Below are 19,019 nucleotides of genomic sequence, written 5' to 3' on the forward strand. Positions count from 1 at the left end.
TATATAAGAACCCTTAAAATACCTTATTAATATATAATACCTTCTAAAAAACTTCTATTAATAATACTAAATATAGGCTTATTAAGACTAATAATATTTTAATTAATTAAATTAATAGCCCTAAAAGAATATACCTCTATAATAATAAATAACTCCTTATAGAGCTCGCCTAACTCCTCTAAGGCATATAGGCTATGCTTAAAGGCCTTATTATTATATACTTTAAGTAACCTCTTTTATTTCTAGATATAAGTAAACTTAGCTATTACCTCCTCTAAGGTAGCCTCTACCTTAGCCTCTTTATTTTCTAGGCGCTTATACTCTTAGATATTTTTTATAATTATAGAAGGTTAGCTAATAGCTATAAAGAAATATTAATATATACCTATAGAAGGAAGCTATATTAGCTCTATTATATATTACTTTTATATTAATATAATTAAAATAATAATTAAAATAATTAAAGATTACTTTATAGGATAAGCCCCGGTAGAAATAATAAGTATAAGATATAATTTTAGAACTAAAAGCCTTAATATAAATAAAAAGACTTTATACTTTAAAAAGTTTTTATAAGGAAATATACTTAGAAACTTAGCTTAATATTATATTAATAGAAAGAGATTTTTATAAGTTAGAGTTACCTATTAATAATACTTAGTCGCTAAAACTAGTCTTAAGGATAAAACTAATAAAAGGGGAACCTTATATTATAGCTATAATATAAGCTAAGCGGGGAAATATAATAAAAATATTCTAACTAAGTAAGGGACTAAAGGAACTAAGTATCGCCTATATCGGTCTAAGGACTAAATATTAGAAATATTAGTCCTACCTTAGATTAAACCTAAAGAATATTAATCTAAAGATTAACTATAAGTATATAAAATATACTTATTATACTTTCTTATATAATAGCTACCTTAGCTATTAATATAATTTAGTTATATTTAATACCTTAAGTATATTACTAGATATAACTTATATTACCTTTTAAGGTTACGTAATATTCTCCTTTGCTAATATAGACCTAATACGACCGGGTTATCCCTTGGGAATCTCACGATTGTCACACGAGTATCTACTATTCTTCGGCAAGGCCAATTCTCCCATTCTCACCATAATCCCAGTCGATAAGGCTATCTCTAGTTTTTCTACTTCGCAGGCTTAATAGCATTATATTTAAAGATAATATATATAACGTACTTAATAAGCGAGTTAGCTAGTCAAGCGAGTTAGCCAAAAATCCCTCATCTAATATCTTCTTAATTTAATTAATTAATTATTAACTACCTAGTATATTATAGTCTAATTATAAGGCTAGAATACTTCTTGCCCTTTAGGCTTATTAAAATTAACTAAAACTTAGCTTCCGATGCGCCGTAATAATCTATAAAGTTAATTATAATACTCTTATTAATCGCCATAAGGGCATCTAGTCTTAACGCGATACCTTTAATAAATCACATCGACTATTAGATCTAGAAGAATAGATCCTTATTTACTTTATTCTTAACCTAAATTCACGAGGATTTCCCCCCTAGCTTTATAATATAAAAGAAATAGCTAATTAATTACTTACCGACCGCGATGCGCCACCTATTAGCACGTATTAGGCTCATAACTTTATTAAGCGATACCTAGACCTTAAGATGCGTTTTTTTCGGAAATATAACTACTAGAGAGCTAAATACGAAGATCTAATTATTATCCGCGATTAGTTTTAGCTTATAGTAAATATAATCGCGAAGTATAGCATCTAATTAGATAATATCTATAACTTTAATAAGACTAGCTTCCTTATAGGCATAATTATAAGTAAAATAATTATTATAGGCTTAGAAAGGTATTTAAAGCTAAAATTAATATAGCCTAGAAACTAGGAATAGATTATAGTAATCTAAGTAATTAATGCGGAAGGCTAGTTAATCCCGCTATTTATTATCGGCGCGGGCTAATATTACCTCGCTAACTAGTACCGAGAAAATAACCTCCCGGGCGATTAGGCTATTATAATAACTTAAAATAGCTAAATTAATAATAAGATAGGTCTTAAGTAGCTTAAGTACTTTAATTAATATATAATTAATTAATTAATTAGTACTTATTATCTCTTAATCCTTAATAGCTATAAAAGTTATTACTCTATCGAATTTAAGAGATATTATAATAATAATAAGATTATCTAGCTTTATATACTACCTTATTTATCTTATTTACTTTAGCCCCTTAATATTATATATTTTAGTATACTTAAGAGGGCTTATAGCCGAGAAATAGAGTATTTAATTAAAAGCTTTATTATATATATTTTAAAGACTAAGTTCTTTCTAGCCTTTTATATTATATTTTAAGCTATTATAATAGAAAAAAATATTAAAATATTATTTAAAGGGGCTAGGCTTATTCCTCTTAACCTAGAAAGTATAGTCTCGAAGCTTAATATATAGCTATAGATATTAACGCCGGTTAAGGAGGTATCTAATTAATTAATCTCTTAGGTATTAAGGACCCTAAGGACTATACTTAAGGCCTAATCTTAGTCTAAATACCTTAAAAGATAAATTAAAAGGCATTAAAGTAGCTCCCTAGAGTTAATCCTTAAAGCCCTAAGGTCTCTTAAGAAGGGGATAAAGGTAATTATATATAAGGTTACCTTATTAACTAATAAAGTTAAAGATCTTCGAGAGGTAAATAAGATACTTAGCTAGCGCCGGAGGGCAAAAAGAACCTAGCTATAGAAAAGAGGGGTTATAACGGTAGAGGAAGAAAGGCAAGTAATTAATTAAATAGATGCTAATACGTAGGTAGTGGCTAAATCGTCGCGGAGTAGTAGTTAAGGGAGGTCGGCGCGACTAGGTATTCGGCGTTATAGTATCTATAGTAAGCCCGGCTATAATATAAGGACCTATTAAGTAGTAATTAAAATATCTAGGGAAGAGTATAATAAGTAGTTTTAATTAATTAAATGGTTTATAGTATTTTTATCGTGATATCTATTAGAGAGGTTAAAAAAAGTAGCTAACTTGCTTAACTAGCTAACTCGCTTATTAAGTATATTACTAATTAATAAGTTTAGTAATTCACCGAGATATTATATTTAAGCTCTAACTAATATTTTCCTTCTTATACTCCTATTAACTTACCCTAGTAGCTACTACCTAAACCTTTCTATCTTTATAATTAAAACCTTCTTCCTTCCCTTAAGTCACTCTTATAACTTAATAACTTAAAAACCTTAATCCCCCCCCCATAGCTAACTTCCCCGCTTTACCTATATAGGTCTTCCTCTCGCTAGGCCTCTCTTAGCTATTAGATTATATCTAATAGGCTATTAATCTAGGCTATATTTCTCTTTATAACCTCGATAAATAGATACTTATTAGGCTCTTTATCCCTAAGACTTTTAAGTAATAATAACTCTTAATATTATATAAAATACCTAAGGTTTTATAATACCCTTAAGTACTCTAAGGTTATAAAAAATATCTCTTTACCTAGGATTATAAGCTTAAAATAGATATCTAGCTTAATAATTTAATTTATAATAACTCTTATTATATTAATATCCCGAAATAATAATAATTATATATTATAAAAGAGATTATATATCTTATAGAGGGGGCTAAAAAGTAAAAGATATTAGTTTTTATATTAAATAATAGCGATATAATTATATAATTTAATAACTTTAATTATTTAATTAATTATAATTTTTATAAGTATTAAATTTAAAGATATAATATTAAGAGATTATAACTTAAAAAAATAAAAAAATAAATAATTTTTTTATTTTTTATATAAAAATTAAAATAATTAAAATACTTATAAGAGGTTAGATTTTTATAATAATATAGCTAGGTATAACTCTTTTATTATTATAGAAATTTAATTAAGTTATTATATTAATATTAGGTTATAATATTATATTATATTTAAGATTTATTCTTTATTATAATTATAGCCTAGCCCTTAATGGGTTAATTAAGCCTAAAGATCGTAGGCTTAATGGGCAAGGTAGGAAACGATCCTAAAACACTGTATACGCCCGGTTGCTAGTTGAGAAGCTGTAGGGTAGGTAGAATCACAGGTGCAGGGTTGACTGCCTCCTCTCCGATCCTTTACATCCACCCCCGGAGAGGCTAACCAAACTGGGACTACCTGAGCGATGGTCCGATGAATCAAGTCTGGATTGGCCAACCTGTAGTGACAAGGGTAACGAGCTTCTGGGGGGTGTTTTTACTCGAACAAACGAAGTCGCGTTTCTTTTCCATTTTCCGGCATGAGCCGTGCATCCCTTGGAGAACCCCATATTACAATGATCCGTATAGTAATAGGTTTGCTGGCATCAGAGGCTACACAAACATTCCCTACGTCTTCCATGATCCGCCCAAAAGAAACAGTCTATCACTACCAGCCACGATGAGCATCACAGTCCGTCAAGCCTTTCCCTCGGGTAACCTGCGCATCTCATCCCTTTTACCAAGTAGTTAATGCTAATCTCTTTTGAAGACGCAGTGAAGATCCTACGCCTTGTGCACGAACTGGCCGCCTACGAGAACCAGTCTGATGCCGTCCAAGCTACCGTCGAATCCCTACAGAAAACAATAGCCTTCGCGCCCGAACACGACGTTCCCAATGACTCTCCAAGCGCCATGGAATATGTGCCGTCACCGAACAGACCTGCACGGTGCCTGCTACTTCATACGAACGATGGCGAGCTGGCGGGAATGGCTGTTTACTACTACAACTATAGCACATGGACTTCAAAGCCGGGGATCTTTGTGGAGGATCTTTATGTGAGGCTCCAACACCGGCGGAAAGGCTATGGCAAGCGACTCCTGTCAGAGCTTGCCCGAGAGCTGAGTTCCATGGATGGGGTGCGGGTGGAGTGGAATGTGCTGAAGTGGAATAAGCCAAGCATCGAGTTCTATCAGGCCGTTGGAGCCCAGTCAATGGACGAATGGGTTGGGATGCGCGTTGATGGTGACAATATCGCGAAGCTGGCACACATACTGGACTAGGCCGGTGCACCGCCCGTAAATAGGGGCAAGATTAAAGAACCGCTCCTTGATCACTCAACCTAAGCTCACTCACAATTTGTCTGCTTCATTTTCGGTTCTATAAGGCTTCGGTTCTATAAGCCTTATGCTCTTTCTCTCCACTCTGTACACTTGACCCCCGCTTCAAGCGAGCATCAAGTTTGCCATGACTTCTTCCAACCGAGGCTAGGGTTTAACAACGGGAGAGGACATCATGACATGTGCCCCCTCGTGCGTCAAGACTTGGTCGCAGTTATCTTGGCAGTTGGAAGCCCGGAAGATGGTACCTCGGTACTAGCCTGACTCCGAACCCCGCGCTGACCAGGCCGGTGCATTTAAGGACCAAGCTACTTGTCAAGGCCTTTCATCATCTTCACTTTCATTCAACTCTCCGATATTTACTCAAATGCCTTCTTTAGCAAGCACATTACAACAACAACTTGCAGTTGATGAAATCTCAACTGGCCAGTATGTTTCGTGCCTACCACCCGAGAAGATGGCCAACGTAGCAAATATCGCTTACGGAGGCTGCACTGTTGGTGTTGCCATTGCGGCTGCTTGTCAGACTGTAAAGCCCGGGTATCGTCTATACACAGCGATGGGCAGTTACCTGGGGCCAGCCCTCACGGATCGCAAACTCTTCATGCATGTTCAATCAATCCGTGATACTCGAACCTTTGCCACACGGCAAGTTCTTGTCTCCCAGGAACGGGATGGTCACCAAGAACGACGACCTTGTCTCACTGCTCTGATCGACTTTCAATTAGCAGAGAAAGAGAGTCTCCTGACGTATTCGGCGCCACCAGCAATGGCATACGCAGCCCCGGAGTCTTTGCTCGATGTTGAACAAGTTGATGAGCACTTGGTTACTTCTGGGAAGGCATCGTCAGAACTGGCCAGTCTCCTGGCAACGGAAGCAAGTTTGATGCGAAGAGTCTTCCACATCCGGCCATCTCCAGAAGGAGTCATGCACCGAAACCTGCTAGGCCGTCTCAAAACACCTACGACACAAGAACATCTTACCCTCCCAGAGAGAACGACAGGGGATTACTTCAAGACTAAGCATAGGCTGACCAGTCTGGGTGAGCAGGTGGCAGGTGTTGGATTTCTCCTCGATGGTTCACTCTCGTTCACCCCACTGGCGCACTCTTCCATGTCTCTGGAGGCAGCTGGTGCATGTTCCAGCCTGGATTTTGCACTGAGAGTTTTCACAAACGAGGTGGATCTCAACGGGTGGAACTTTAGGGAGATTAAGACTGTCACAGGAGGCGACGGAAGAACGTACTCAGAGGCGAGGCTCTGGGACAAGGAGGGGAGGATGGTTGCCGACATGACTCAACAGTGCATCTTGCGTCCAAACAGGCCAAATCTGTAATGGCGCGAGACAACTGAGGGGGCTGACACCAGCTGTCTTCATGAATGTGGCTACGTACGCTGGGTGATATAGGACATGAGTAACCTAGTATCTTGTTTGAACACTAAGCTTGATAAGTTTACATATCAAAAGACAAGTGAGAAATCCTTCTCAGTGGTTATGGACGTGTGTACCGTCCAACATGCTTCCGATCTCATCCAGCTTCTTCTGCCACGAATCTGACACAGGCTTCTTCTCGTAATGCTTATCCTCATTTGGCCCCTCGACGTCGAAAAACACGTTTTCGCCAAGCGCCATGACACCATCGTAGATGGGATCACCCAGGCCTGATAGCAGACCAGGCCCAACGGCACTGGCGCCCTTGGGGTCCTTCCAAATCTGGACGTTGAACTCTTTGTTGTGGTTGAAGAAGAACTTGTCTCCGAGGTCCTTGTTCTTGGTGGCAAATGGCTGCATCGAGTTCTCGGGGATGTCAGAGAAGCCGAGAATCAAGCCTTCTCCGAGGAGACCTGAGACTGCAGCAGGGAGACTGGGCTCGAACTTGACGTTGCCAGCTGAGAGACAGATGTTGGGGGACTTGACAAGCACATGGGTAATATGCATCTCCTTTTCTGTACCATACAGATAGAATGGCATGAACTCGGATGGGTACTCGGGGTCGCGGTAAGGAGAGTTCAGAGGTCGGCTCTTGACAACGGACTTGAAGCTCACGGTTCCCTGCATGGGGTTGTATTTGCTAAATCATGTCAGTCTTTTCTTTCGCGAGCAGACTTTTGCAACACTTACCGTGTGCCCTTTTCGAACAAGCGGACCGAGATCCCCTCAACCTCTGAGGTACCGATCTTTTGAACAACATCTTCGATGAAGAACTTGTCATCTGTCTCCAGCATGACAGGAATATCTCGCCCGTCGTTTAGCAACTTGTCATAAGACTCCTTCAACTTGTCGTCCAGTGTAGCCGAAAGGATGACCTGTTGCCGTCTGGAGATGCCATGAAACGATGCTTTGAACACCAGGAACACCTCAGAGGCAGTTGGAGACCCCTGCACGAGGAACTGGATTTGCTTCTCACGGGGGGTGTTTCTCTTTCGGCAGGCCTTGGCCTCATCCACAATCACCTCCTCCAGCTCCCCCATCAGCGACTTGAGGAAGTTGTTCTGGGTTGGGAATGGACTCATGACGACATTTCTCAGAACAAACAGGCTCTGGTTGCACTCCTGGAGTCCCATTCTCTTCATGAATGTCTTGGCGCAGTCGCCATAGTCCTCATGCAAGAACGATGTCGAAGTCAAGAAGATGGGGATCTTGGTAGGGTCGGTATCGGCGGTAGTAATAGAAAGCCTGTCGACAATTCTCTTCATAAAGTAGTTCGCCTCCTCCAAGTCTGTGTTGAGTGTCTTCTTGTCGTCGCCGTACTTCCAATTGAGTGTAAAGGCGTTGATGTTGAGGTCCGATCCGAGGTCGCGGATCAGCTTCATTGCCTCGGGAGAGTTGAAGATTTGCTCATCGCTCTTGTCGACGATTAGATCCTTGATCTTTTTCCTTTGGTTCGTAACGGGAGCCGAGAAGAAGCTTCTGTCACCTCCCTTCTCGGCAGGCAGCATATTGAAGGGCACACACATGAAGTAGTCACTGTCCATGGTTGCCCAATGAGCGGATAGCTAGGAGCTGTTAGCACTAGTTGAGTACGAGAAAAATGAGGAACCTACCCGAGCACTCGTAAAGGCCGCTTCACCAAGCAGCCTGCCATAGCCATGGGGGTTCAGGCCGATAGTGGTGTTGGAAAACCACGCCGACATGGCTGCAGCACCAGGCTTGCTGTTGAAGAGAGGAATGAGTTAGCAAAGATGATTCAACCTCAACTCTGTAAGAAAATGACTTACCTGCCCTCAACTCCATAGACACCAATGTTCTCGGCAGATCCTTGAGACAGATAGGGGCCAGACCACGTCACGAGGTGCCTCATTCGGCCATCTCGGTAACACAAGCTGCCCGCTGGATAAGGGATGTAGCCAGCCTTGTGCGGATCCACAGTCACGGAATCTGCGTTCTCCATGGCTCTGAGGTCTGCGGCGGTGTTGGGATCCAAATACCACTCTGGCTCAGGCTTCTTGACCGTGGTGCCCTCATCGGGAGCGCTGCAGTGCGTTTCTCGATTGACCATGGTGGCAAAGTAGCCTCCCCAAGCTGCATCAGCATGGACGAGGAACGAAAGACCGTGCTTCTCCTGAAACTCCTTTCGAAGCTCCAGAATCTCAGTCAAACTGTCCACGGAGCCCTCTTCTGTCGAGCCAATTACGGCCACAACAGCGTAGACAGGAATCTCGTCCCTGACGCATGTGTCAAGGTGGCTCCTGAGCTTGGCAATGTCGATCTGAGCACCGTTGTTGATGTCGACTCCGATCATGTTCTTTGAACCAAGACCGGCAATTGCTATAAGACAGACCATGTTAACTATCTCAATCAAAACTCCCAATTGTAATAGTGCTGGGATTGAAATACCTGCTCCTTTTGGCCAGGAGTAGTGGCGAGTCTTGCTGACGAAGTACTTGGCCGGTTCCTCGATTTCAAACTTCTTTTCAAGGTACTCGCGACCAACTGTCTGGATGTTAAACTCATTGAGGGCACTCTCCAAGAACTGAGACGTGATTCCAAACTGCTTCTCTAGTACCTTTGGTAGGTCAAGGATGACGTCAGGTCGGAGGTTAAGCAGTTCCCATGTGCTCAGTTCCGTGAACAGCTTCCTGGGAGCGGGGTGGCTCGAGGGTGCATAGAAGTCTTTGGCGATGAATTTCAGCTTTCCCTTCGCTTCCTTCGCCCCCAGTGCGAGTTGAAGACTCAAGGGATAGAACTTGAGGTTTCGTGCTACGTAGGCCAATTGTTAGTCTCCACAATACGTGTAGGAAGGGTCATGAGAAACATACCGACCCAGATAGATTCCAGGTTCGCGACAGTGCCTCCGCAGGTGATATGTCCCCACGCCAGTGGAGACTTGAATTCGTCAATGTTGTACCCAAACAGCTTGCAGAGTTGCTGGCCGACTCGCAGCTCAACCAAAGTGGTCATGGGGCTGGCCTCGAGGGCGACATTGTTGGGGTTGTACAGCATGGTCATGAAGTATCCAAGCAGGGACGACATAGTCAGGTCTGTGCACATGTGGGCTTCATAGCGAGGGGACCAGAAGGGCGCAGAGTGCTCGCCTAGCAATTGTGCGACTTTTTCGGTGGCAAGGCGAAGGTTGGTTCTCGCCTTGAGGAACTTGTCCGAGCGGCGGACTTCCTTGGGGATGAAAGCCTATCCAATTGGTGTCAGTGAACATGATGAACGCCTATGTGAGCTGTGTGAAGTACCCGGTCTTCAGGATAGTAACTTTGCCTGGCAACGAGTAGCTCATCCAGGATGGTGTTGATATTTGCCCTGAAATCTGGAAGGTTGGAGCCCTTAGGCCCGATGAAATAGGCATGGGTAGCATCGAACTCTTCTTGACGTGGGTCGGACATGATGAATGATTATGGAGATGGAAGAGAGAGGAAGATCAGATGTAAGAGTTTGAGTGATGATCGGGAGGAAAGGAATAGATGAATGGCTTTTATACTTCGACCTGACCATAAATTTCGAGGCATAACTATGTCCACATGTCAAATGGATAACTGACTCCGTACCTAGCCTCTCCATGAGATCGAACATGTAGATCCTTTCCTGCGACTCAGGCACTATGCAAAACAACTGACATCACTGTCCCTCTCATCCCACAACCTATTTCGCGCTTGAGAATGTGGCATCATGCAGCAGCTCGTTTATGTGTCTCGGAATCGGGCAGGCCCGGCCCCTCCAATAGTCCAATGAGCTAAGAGGAATCCACCAGGGAAGGGATTGTCTTTGGCTATGTTTCAGCTGAAATCTGCACTACGTACGTCCCGTGTCTTGAATTCAGCAGCCCAGGATGCGCGCCGAGAGTAAATAGTCGTGATGACATGGAGTCTAACGGGTCCCGTTGGTAGCACAATAGCCATGATTGGTAGAATGAATGCGTGCGTGATGCTCAATCAGTGCATTCCGCCTCGACGCTGGTGTCATGATCCACTGCATATTTATCAATTGAGTAGGTATTTGCCATAGCGTTCGTGAATAGGCATGGGGCATTCCATGTTGAATTTCAATAATCCCGTGCGAGCTGTTGATCGCTCGTAATCGAGCCCAGAGGAGATGGATGTTGCTCTTGTGTCTCAACTGTGACGGAACAGTCACTCTAACTTAGCACAGTCCCTCTCTGGGCTGTCTGTAGAAAAAGCGAGGACAATGGACTTTGATGTGAGCTGTGCACAGCCGACATCCGATAACAGGCCTGCAGGCTGTCACCCGAGAGCGACGCGACTAAGCTGCATGGCGGCCCGCAAGTACTGTGTAACCCGTTTTATGCACCTGTCAGTGAAGGAGAGAAGAGAAAAGACGCCAAGGACGCTGTGCTCTACAATAGGATAACCTGATTAGACTTGATCAAAAGGCTACACAAGGCCAGGGGGCGGAGGCCTCGGAGCAACCCAACAACCTGATTAGACATAGGATGCTTCCTTTGGACGTCAACTGTTTGCCTCGGCGCATAGACACGTCAGACGAGAACAAGTGAGACAATGTCGACCGAGAATGGCCGGACCCTCGCCAATCACCACCCATTTCTGTCAGGCCTGGCTAGCCGATTCAAGGGCGGTTACATTGCTCCAGTGTCTCAGTTCAGCCCGTCCTGACCGTGGACCACTCACCTTTGATTTTCCAAGACACACAACCTTTAAAGGCGCCTCGGTCCGCTTTGTGGCGCGCTGAAATACCCGATAGCCCGTCGCTTGGCCTCAGCTGTGCTGCTGTAGATCAGCTAGCCCAACGTAGGCAAGATCGCGGCCAATAGGCCCGGGTCTGCCCTGAATTGTACTTGGGAGTAATCTGACATGCTTTTTTCCTCTCAACACAGGCCTTGACAGGTCTCAGCCAGCCAGCTACCGATATCTAGATAGAGGGAAATGGAGATCGACGTGCATTCTCATGCCAGCTGCGAAACTCCAGGCGGCTGGTGCGGGGAAAACAGCTACCCCTGGAAAGAGATTTAAGACATGGCGCCCCAGGGGCAGCGTGTGATGGAAGCACATAAGCGAGCACAGCCAAGCATAGGGTAGCACAACATGGCATAAATGGACCGTCATAACCCAGCTTATGCCAAGGTGAAATATTATGATAAAACAATGGGGATAATTACGAATGATGGAGGGGGGTGTTTTTCATGCACTTGAGCACAACTGGTTGTGTATCCAGTTCATCGCGGCTATGATGGGAATGGAGAATTTCTTCATCATATGTTTCTGCTGGGACGAGTCCATGTTTTATAATGAGCACGAGGTGCCCAAGATCTCATTCGCAGACGCCTCAGTGATACCCAAACCTTGCGTAGGTACAGAGACTGAAGTTTTAGGGCAGTCGTTATCCTAACCAATCAAACCACCTCGTTCATTCCATTTGTATGCCTTTCTACCTTGCGAGGTTCCCAGAAATTGTCAACTTACCCATTCTAGAGGGAGCTATTCTGTCATGGTACACCGTCCCGAGCCGGACTACTGCCCTCATTCTCTCGACCGAGCTTTACAAATTTTCTGCAAAGTCGACTGAAGTTTCCCTCGTCTCGGGTTTCACTAGTTGCATGATTGGTTGCATCCTCGCTGCTCCTTTTACCAACCGCCTTGCCATATGGCTATCTCGACGTAATGGTGGCGTCTTTGAGCCCGAGGATCATCTATAGACTGCCATTGCTCTAATTATCCTTCATCGTAGCGGCCGCATTCTCGTCGGCGTTGGTGCCGACCATAGCATCCACTGGGTCGATAACTCAGGATAGCTATGATCATGGCCTGCTTCTCAATTGGGAGCACCCTAGTTATCAAATACATCATGAAGTGCTATGGGGGAGTAGCGAGCGATGGATTAGTCACAATGGACCGTATTCGGAATGCCATTGGCTTTCCTTTGAATACAGTGTCACTCCTTGGATCAATGCTTCCGGTGTCCCAGACACGTATATCGCTATTGGGCTCATTGACATGCCTTGTACGAAGTGCCTCTAATCTTTGATTGGTGTGGAAAGTCTCTGCGGGGGAAGACAGCGGATGCGTACTGGAGGACGGTTGAGAATAACAGCCACGTAGCTCACTAGGAGACAAAAACTAAGGAGCTAGTGTAGTCCCTAAAGCGTCTCAATTCCCCCGAGTGCCCCGAATGCCCCGAGCGCCTCGAATCTCCCGACTACCTCGATTACCGTAGTGGCAGTATTATCCTAACCAATGGAAAATCACTCTTGAATTTTAAAGTTTGTTAATTTTGGGAGTCGGGCGGAATCGCGGCACCCAATCTTATATGAGTGCCCGCCAGGAGGACCAGCAGCAGACCATACTTTGCTATTAGTAGCCCAGGCGAGCACAGGAAAGAAATGATAAGGAGGGTTCTTGGATAGCTGGTCCAAATAGAGGATAGATATAATATTGATGACGATACATGTATGTAAATGATCGGGAGTATACACGTCTCATAGGGATTCGAGAGGCTCATCATTCTCTGAAACTTGACATCAAGCAACCCACCATCAGGCTTCATCATCCTCGAACGGGGTCAACAGCGGGGGAGAAGTCGCCTAATGACATACCAACTACGTAACCGAGAACTAGAAAAGGCTACGGAAGATGTCAATCATATGTGTTCTAGCCCCAGTCACACGGAGTCAGGTGTCCTACCCCGAAGTTCAATCCACTCTGAGAAGATCAGACGCTGCGAGAGCATGGTGGCCGACGAGTCATGGGAGGCAACAAACATTCTGGGAAGATTGACTGAGGAGGAATTTTGTCTCGTGACCCATCGAACCTGCGTGGCGGTGGTGAGTACAGGGGTTGCCCGGATGTCGGGGAGGCACCGGTTAGAATGGCCTATGCGGTAGGTGGAAGGCAAAATTCGTCTGGTTAGATACGGGGAAGACCCGAGGATCAGGAGTTTCAAGTGACAGGGGTACTGATGGCTGCTTCGGCGGTTCCCGAACATGCCTGTGCCTCGTTTCGGCTCCGGGCCTCATTGCAAATGAACGACACCTGGAATAAAAAGTCCCAGAAGGACTTCCCCATGGGGAGCTTGAAGATCATCCTCTGACACGGGCATATTATCAAGTCAAGGAATATCAACTATCGACTTCGTTGTAAAAATGGCCGCTAACATCAAATGGCACGAACTGCCAAGTGAGTCCAACAGCCCGTCAAAGAGAGCCGTGGTTTTAACGCTTCAAAACAGACAATACCAATCCTGTATGGTATAAGGATGCTGGGCTGCGTCATAACGTGGCATTAGGTCTTGGACTTTGCCTGGTCATTGCGACTAATGTAAGTAGCGTTTCACATTGTTGTCCACAAGAGTTGGTATGCTAACAGCATTTGATAGGGATGTCAGTAAACGAATATTTGCAGCCAAAGACAGCTTTAGCTAACCAAATTCAAGACCAAGTCAGTATTCTTACTGGTTTCCAAGCAATGCCCTCATGGCAGATGTATGTTGTGGCTCTCAGTTTGACAATTATTCCTCCTAACTCGCGTTATCAGTTTCTTCAAACGCCCTACTGGGGCCCTGCTGGGCATCTACGTCGCTTCCTTCTTCATCCCGTCGATTGTGACGCCATGGATTGGTGATTGGATCTCTACCAAGTTCGGTCGCCGATGGTGCATCATCATTGCGAACATCATCATTCTCATCGGCGCCCTTGTCAACACCTTTACGGTCAACATTGGCATGTGGTGCGGCGGTAAAGCTCTTCCATTGATCATTGCCTTTCGATTTAAGTAGCTGATGTAGTACTCTTTCAGGCCGTGCGATCATGGGAGCAGGAGTCGGAATCGTCAAGGTCGCCGCTCCTGTTCTGATCCAGGAGATCAGCCATCCCCGCCTGCGGCCTATCCTAGGCTCTTGTTACCAGACGTTTGCCTACTTTGGAATGTTTTTCGCTGCCTTGATGACTTGTAAGTATATAATTTCTCAACTTGTGTCATTGGTCGCTACTCTGACACTTTACAGTCGTTGGCCTTTACATCCCCGGTAACTGGGGTTGGCGATTCCCGTCGCTACTTCAAGTAATTGGACCCGTCGCCGTCATTCTAGTCACAATTTTGTGCCCTGAATCTCCACGCGTAAGTTCATATCCAGCACAGTACCCAGATACCCTGTCTGCTAACACATCGATCAGTGGCTCATCATGAACGATCGAGAAGACCAGGCCCGCCAGATCCTCGCGGCTCTTCATGCCAATGGCGATATAAATGATGCCCTTGTGCAGTTCGAGGTGGAGCAGATCAGCACTTCTATACAGAAAGAAGCTCTTCAGCAGCAGGCAAGCCTTGCAGACTTTTTGCGCACACCTGGAAACAGGAGGCGCTTGGTCACGATTATTGCCATGGCTTGCTCTCTGAACTGGATGGGTAATGGAATCATCGCCTAGTATGTTGATTGGCAGGCGTTTCGCATGATTTCCCTTCTAACTCGCTATCTAGCTATCTTGCGCCAATTCTCCAATCAGTTGGCATTACAGCCCCGGTTCAGATTACTCTGATCAATGTCGGTCTCGGTAGGTTTCTTCCAAACTACACGACTCGATGCCATTGCTAATCTGTCACAAGCCATATGGAATCTCATCCTTGCTGCTGCTGCGGCCGTAAACTGCGACAAAGTTGGTCGTCGCCCTCTGTTCCTTCTTTCGACCGCAGGTATGCTGTGCTCCTACGCCGTCGTCATGGGATTATCTGCGGGCTTTGCCAACACCAAAACCAAGGCGCTTGGCATTGCGGTTATTCCATTCCTGTTTATGTAAGTTACTATGCGGTTCATCTTCAACGTTTCCGTGCTAAATGATGAATCAGCTACTATGGCTTTTACGATACCGCCTACACACCCCTCCCGATTGCCTACACGGTCGAGATCTTGCCTTTCTCTATCCGCTCTAAGGGCATGGCTCTCTTCACCAGTACCGCCACTTTAGGCAACGCCTTTAACCAATTTGTTAACCCAATTGCCCTCAAGAGCATTCAGTGGCGCTAGTAGGTGCCCAATTCAAACCCTTGCTGTGTTTATCCCAACGTACTGACTCACGTCTCAGTTACGCGGTGTATATCGGCATCCTAATCTTTTACTTTGTCTTCATCTTCTTCATGTTTCCCGAAACCAAGCGTCTTTCGGCTGAGGACGCTTCCAAGGTCTTTGATTTCGATCGCAAGGGCCATCCCCTCGGCAAGGCCGTCGATGTTGAACGGGACGCCAAGAAGCCCGGAGATGAGAAAGAGCCAGTCACGAGCATTGTCACACATGATGACAAAGAATAAGCCTTCTGGTTTATGTCTCATGGTTTACGGGGCTTTCTAGGGTAGTCAAAGGATGCATCAATCTTGATACCATCGATCCAACAACGGGGCTGCTCACACTGATTGGCTGAAAGAGTGTGTAATAATTGCTGTTGGGATCCAATTTTTGGGGAGTCCAATTAGTTCCTAGACCCTCAAATAAAGCGTGCAGAGAGATCATGCCGATCATTCAGCATCACTTTGTGTCAAATGATGTTTGCCAAGTCCAGAGACAGCATGTTCCCTCCACCCAAGTGGTGTGCTGGGGTAAAGACGCTAGTGATCACCTGGCATGTTTAATTACGGGCCTAAAAATCCTTGTTTCCCCGTTTCTTTAGACTGACACCCTTTCCCGGTATTTATTACATCACTCAACCGCAGCCTCCATCTGTATTCATTCCCATTGACTCCCCACGGGCAAGTTTCCCCCCGCACCAAAGAACAATCTTTCCCCAAACATACAACACCAATTACTGCCTCATGTCGACCACTCCAACCTCGGTCGACGCAGACGGCGTCAGACGCAAGCGGCGCAACTCAAGCCCGGGAGCAGACGAGAGACAGGCACAGAGGCAGCGAGCACAGCGTACCATTATTGCCTGTGAGCGGTGTCGGATGAAGAAGCTCCGTTGCATGGGTGGTCTTCCCTGCAGTGCTTGTCAGCGAGCCAAGGTCGAGTGTGGCTTTGGTGATCGGGAACGCGACTCTCAAAATAGCATCTCGATTGCGAATCAACGCATTTCTCAACTTGAGAAGACGGTTGCCGAGCTGATAGCTACTATCAACCGTGAGACAAATACCCTTCCACCAAGAACTCTTGTTCAACCTTCGACCCGGCTTTCAGAGCGCCCTGAAAACCCTGGGGATACTCAACGAGGTACCTCCGCCACCGAGCGAACCAGAATCGCGGTCCATGGCTTTGACAGACCACCTTTGACCGATGCCGAGAATGTGACAGTTTCGAGGTCTTCAATTTTTCGTTCTGGCCTTGGACTCGCTGCCCCAAATGGCAGTTTGATTATGACACCAGAAGCCTCTCAGGGCTCAGTCGATCCAAGGAGTTCGGAAAGACTAGAATCTCGTTGGTCTGCTTTGCAGCATGATTCTGCCCCTTTTCCGGCTTTGATGGGCCATCCAGCTGCTTGGTTAGAAAGGCCAGTTAAGACCAACCCTGGGGGCGTGTCTCCCAACACGGTTGGAATGACCATCTATAAAGCTCAGGTGCATTTACAAAGCGAACCAGTTTCAGAAGGTATCGTTGAAGAGGTGGTGGCTCGAGCTCTCTTCACCTTGTAAGTCTCTTGGCTACGTATTTTGCCCGATCTGATAACATTCGTGTAGGTTCTTCCAGAAGTGCCATCCATCATTCCCCATGCTTGAGTCATACGAGGACCTTGGCAGACACTTTGAGCACATTCGGTCGTCATCACCATTCCTCTTCACCAGCATTCTTGCTATTGCAGGCCGCTACTATAACAGCTATCGAGAGAGGTTACTCGCCCTAGAAAGACCCCAAGCTATCACCGTCAACGCCCTCGAAGCTCTTGCTGAGCTCGCCTGCGCGCATCTTGGGTTTGTCCTCTTCCGTAAACAGCATCAGCTATCGGACGTGCAAGCCACTCTGCTGCTCTCTGTCTGGATCCCGCGTGGAAAAGGGCAGTCTGCAGACCAATGGATGATATCGGGGCTGTGTAACCGTTTGGCCCATCGGATCGGGATGACCGACTTATGGAGTCGTCCAGAAGTACAGCGATTCATCAATTCGCCCAACCCCGACGTGAAGGATACACAGCTAGTCGACGAGATACTGCCCCAATGGCACACCTGGCTGATGCTTCATCAGTAATAGTCCATCAACCCCTTTCCCCCGAGGATTCCTAACTCATTGCTTTTAGGTACGACATATGTCTCAGCCTCGGCTTCGGCCGCCCCCACGTAATGACTTCAAGTCATACCGACTGTCGACGATATCTTGCTGTTGCGCGCAAGCTCGGCGCTTTAGGTCGAGCTGATTTAGAGGCTGCAACCTACGCTACCAGTCTCATGGAACTATCTATAGTAAGATCCGATTTACCCTATTCTTCCGCCTTTGGTCGATCATATCCTGAACCTCCTTAACTCTAGATTACCACCGATCTAGTCTCAGGTCTTCGGGCCACTCGCGCCAGTTCAAGTAGCCAGCAAGACAACTCGCAACCTACAACTTCAGGGCACGCCCACGTGTCAGCCCTGTTGCTCAATCTCAATCCTCGATTGGATGAGTGGCAGCGCCAGTGGACATGGGCTGGTAAGTCTCTTCACTCGTCAGCATGCAATCCTGGGCACTTACTCACTATGCAGGTTCTTACGATACCATGACGCTTGGAAATTATAGCAAATTTGCCAAAGTGTACGGCGAACACGTACGACTATGCTTAAACGCCCTGTCACTGAATCTTTTAACTGCCAAAGGCGATCACGACAACCAGGCTGATCAACTTTTACAACCACATTTGACAAGAGCATGTGAAGCAGCCATTTCTATTGTTAATACTTACGCTGCATCAGACAATACTGAGTTCTTTGTTGCATATGGCGCTGATGTGGGCGTCATCAATCGACTAATGCCATTGCAGTTGCTAACATGATCTAAAGTACCTTGTTCTAATACTTGCACAAGCAGCCGTCTTTTTCGTTCGGATCCTCACGTCCCGGGTTAAACAACCGTTGACAGTAGATCAGACTGTCTTGCGGCACTATCTCAAGCAGGCCATCGATCTCCTAGAGTTGAACGATCTGTCCACAACCGAAGTCTGTGGCTGGGTAGCACGGCTCTGTCGAAGTTTGATGCGTTTTACAGGCCTTTGTCTGGAACTTGCTGGCAATTTGGCAGATACAAAGTAAGTAGTTCTCGCCCTTGAGCGTGAAATGTGCATTGTAGACTGACTGGACATTGCGCATGCAGCGGCTCGATGATATCAGATTCGACTTTCCTTGAACCGGAATGGGATTTTGATGTCAGTGCTTTCTTGGGTCAGGACATGACAACTGGGGGGACTGGATTCGACCTCAGTGGCTATTTTGACTTCACGCGGTCTTTTCTCCCGCCTTCGTATGGATGAAAAGTGTAATGAATCATGTCTCCGTATAATTCAATCTTATTTCAATCTTCTACGTGTACAATACATAAAGGCCCATTCGCCCTCTACAGGCCACGTC

General features: G+C 45.3%; 6 protein-coding genes across 6 annotated transcripts; 5 read left to right on the forward strand and 1 right to left on the reverse strand.

Moving 5' to 3' along the window:
- Window positions 1–4,422: 4,422 nt before the first annotated feature.
- On the forward strand, window positions 4,423–5,024 carry NECHADRAFT_98292 (uncharacterized protein; the record flags this gene model as incomplete). Its single annotated transcript, XM_003039512.1, has 2 exons — window positions 4,423–4,456; window positions 4,519–5,024. The coding sequence occupies 2 exons, from the start codon at window positions 4,423–4,425 to the stop codon at window positions 5,022–5,024; spliced, it is 540 nt and encodes a 179-aa protein (XP_003039558.1).
- Window positions 5,025–5,448: 424 nt separating this feature from the next.
- NECHADRAFT_55945 (uncharacterized protein) lies at window positions 5,449–6,417 on the forward strand (the record flags this gene model as incomplete). The annotated part of the gene is made up of 1 exon (XM_003039513.1): window positions 5,449–6,417. One exon carries the CDS (start codon window positions 5,449–5,451, stop codon window positions 6,415–6,417), a length of 969 nt encoding a protein of 322 aa, XP_003039559.1.
- Window positions 6,418–6,494: 77 nt separating this feature from the next.
- NECHADRAFT_64964 (uncharacterized protein) lies at window positions 6,495–9,920 on the reverse strand. The gene is made up of 7 exons (XM_003039521.1): window positions 9,768–9,920; window positions 9,342–9,711; window positions 8,920–9,282; window positions 8,301–8,850; window positions 8,127–8,235; window positions 7,204–8,078; window positions 6,495–7,153 (listed from the first exon to the last, which is right to left on the reverse strand). The coding sequence occupies exons 1-7, from the start codon at window positions 9,915–9,917 to the stop codon at window positions 6,568–6,570; spliced, it is 3,003 nt and encodes a 1,000-aa protein (XP_003039567.1). The 5' UTR covers window positions 9,918–9,920; the 3' UTR covers window positions 6,495–6,567.
- Window positions 9,921–13,645: 3,725 nt separating this feature from the next.
- NECHADRAFT_55951 (uncharacterized protein) lies at window positions 13,646–15,803 on the forward strand (the record flags this gene model as incomplete). The annotated part of the gene is given in 10 exon segments (XM_003039514.1): window positions 13,646–13,679; window positions 13,732–13,856; window positions 13,869–13,984; window positions 14,037–14,236; window positions 14,506–14,588; window positions 14,675–14,925; window positions 14,979–15,052; window positions 15,105–15,291; window positions 15,345–15,521; window positions 15,581–15,803. 10 exon segments carry the CDS (start codon window positions 13,646–13,648, stop codon window positions 15,801–15,803), a joined length of 1,470 nt encoding a protein of 489 aa, XP_003039560.1.
- A 498-nt stretch (window positions 15,804–16,301) lies between these two features.
- Window positions 16,302–17,667, forward strand: NECHADRAFT_55935 (uncharacterized protein; the record flags this gene model as incomplete). The annotated part of the gene is made up of 3 exons (XM_003039515.1): window positions 16,302–16,698; window positions 16,780–17,113; window positions 17,163–17,667. 3 exons carry the CDS (start codon window positions 16,302–16,304, stop codon window positions 17,665–17,667), a joined length of 1,236 nt encoding a protein of 411 aa, XP_003039561.1.
- A 508-nt stretch (window positions 17,668–18,175) lies between these two features.
- NECHADRAFT_55924 (uncharacterized protein) lies at window positions 18,176–18,922 on the forward strand (the record flags this gene model as incomplete). The annotated part of the gene is made up of 3 exons (XM_003039516.1): window positions 18,176–18,403; window positions 18,456–18,700; window positions 18,766–18,922. The coding sequence occupies 3 exons, from the start codon at window positions 18,176–18,178 to the stop codon at window positions 18,920–18,922; spliced, it is 630 nt and encodes a 209-aa protein (XP_003039562.1).
- Between the last annotated feature and the right edge of the window lie 97 nt (window positions 18,923–19,019).

This window comes from Fusarium vanettenii (assembly GCF_000151355.1).
Source record: "Fusarium vanettenii 77-13-4 unplaced genomic scaffold NECHAsca_95_unmapped, whole genome shotgun sequence".
Taxonomy (NCBI): Eukaryota; Fungi; Ascomycota; class Sordariomycetes; order Hypocreales; family Nectriaceae; genus Fusarium; species Fusarium vanettenii.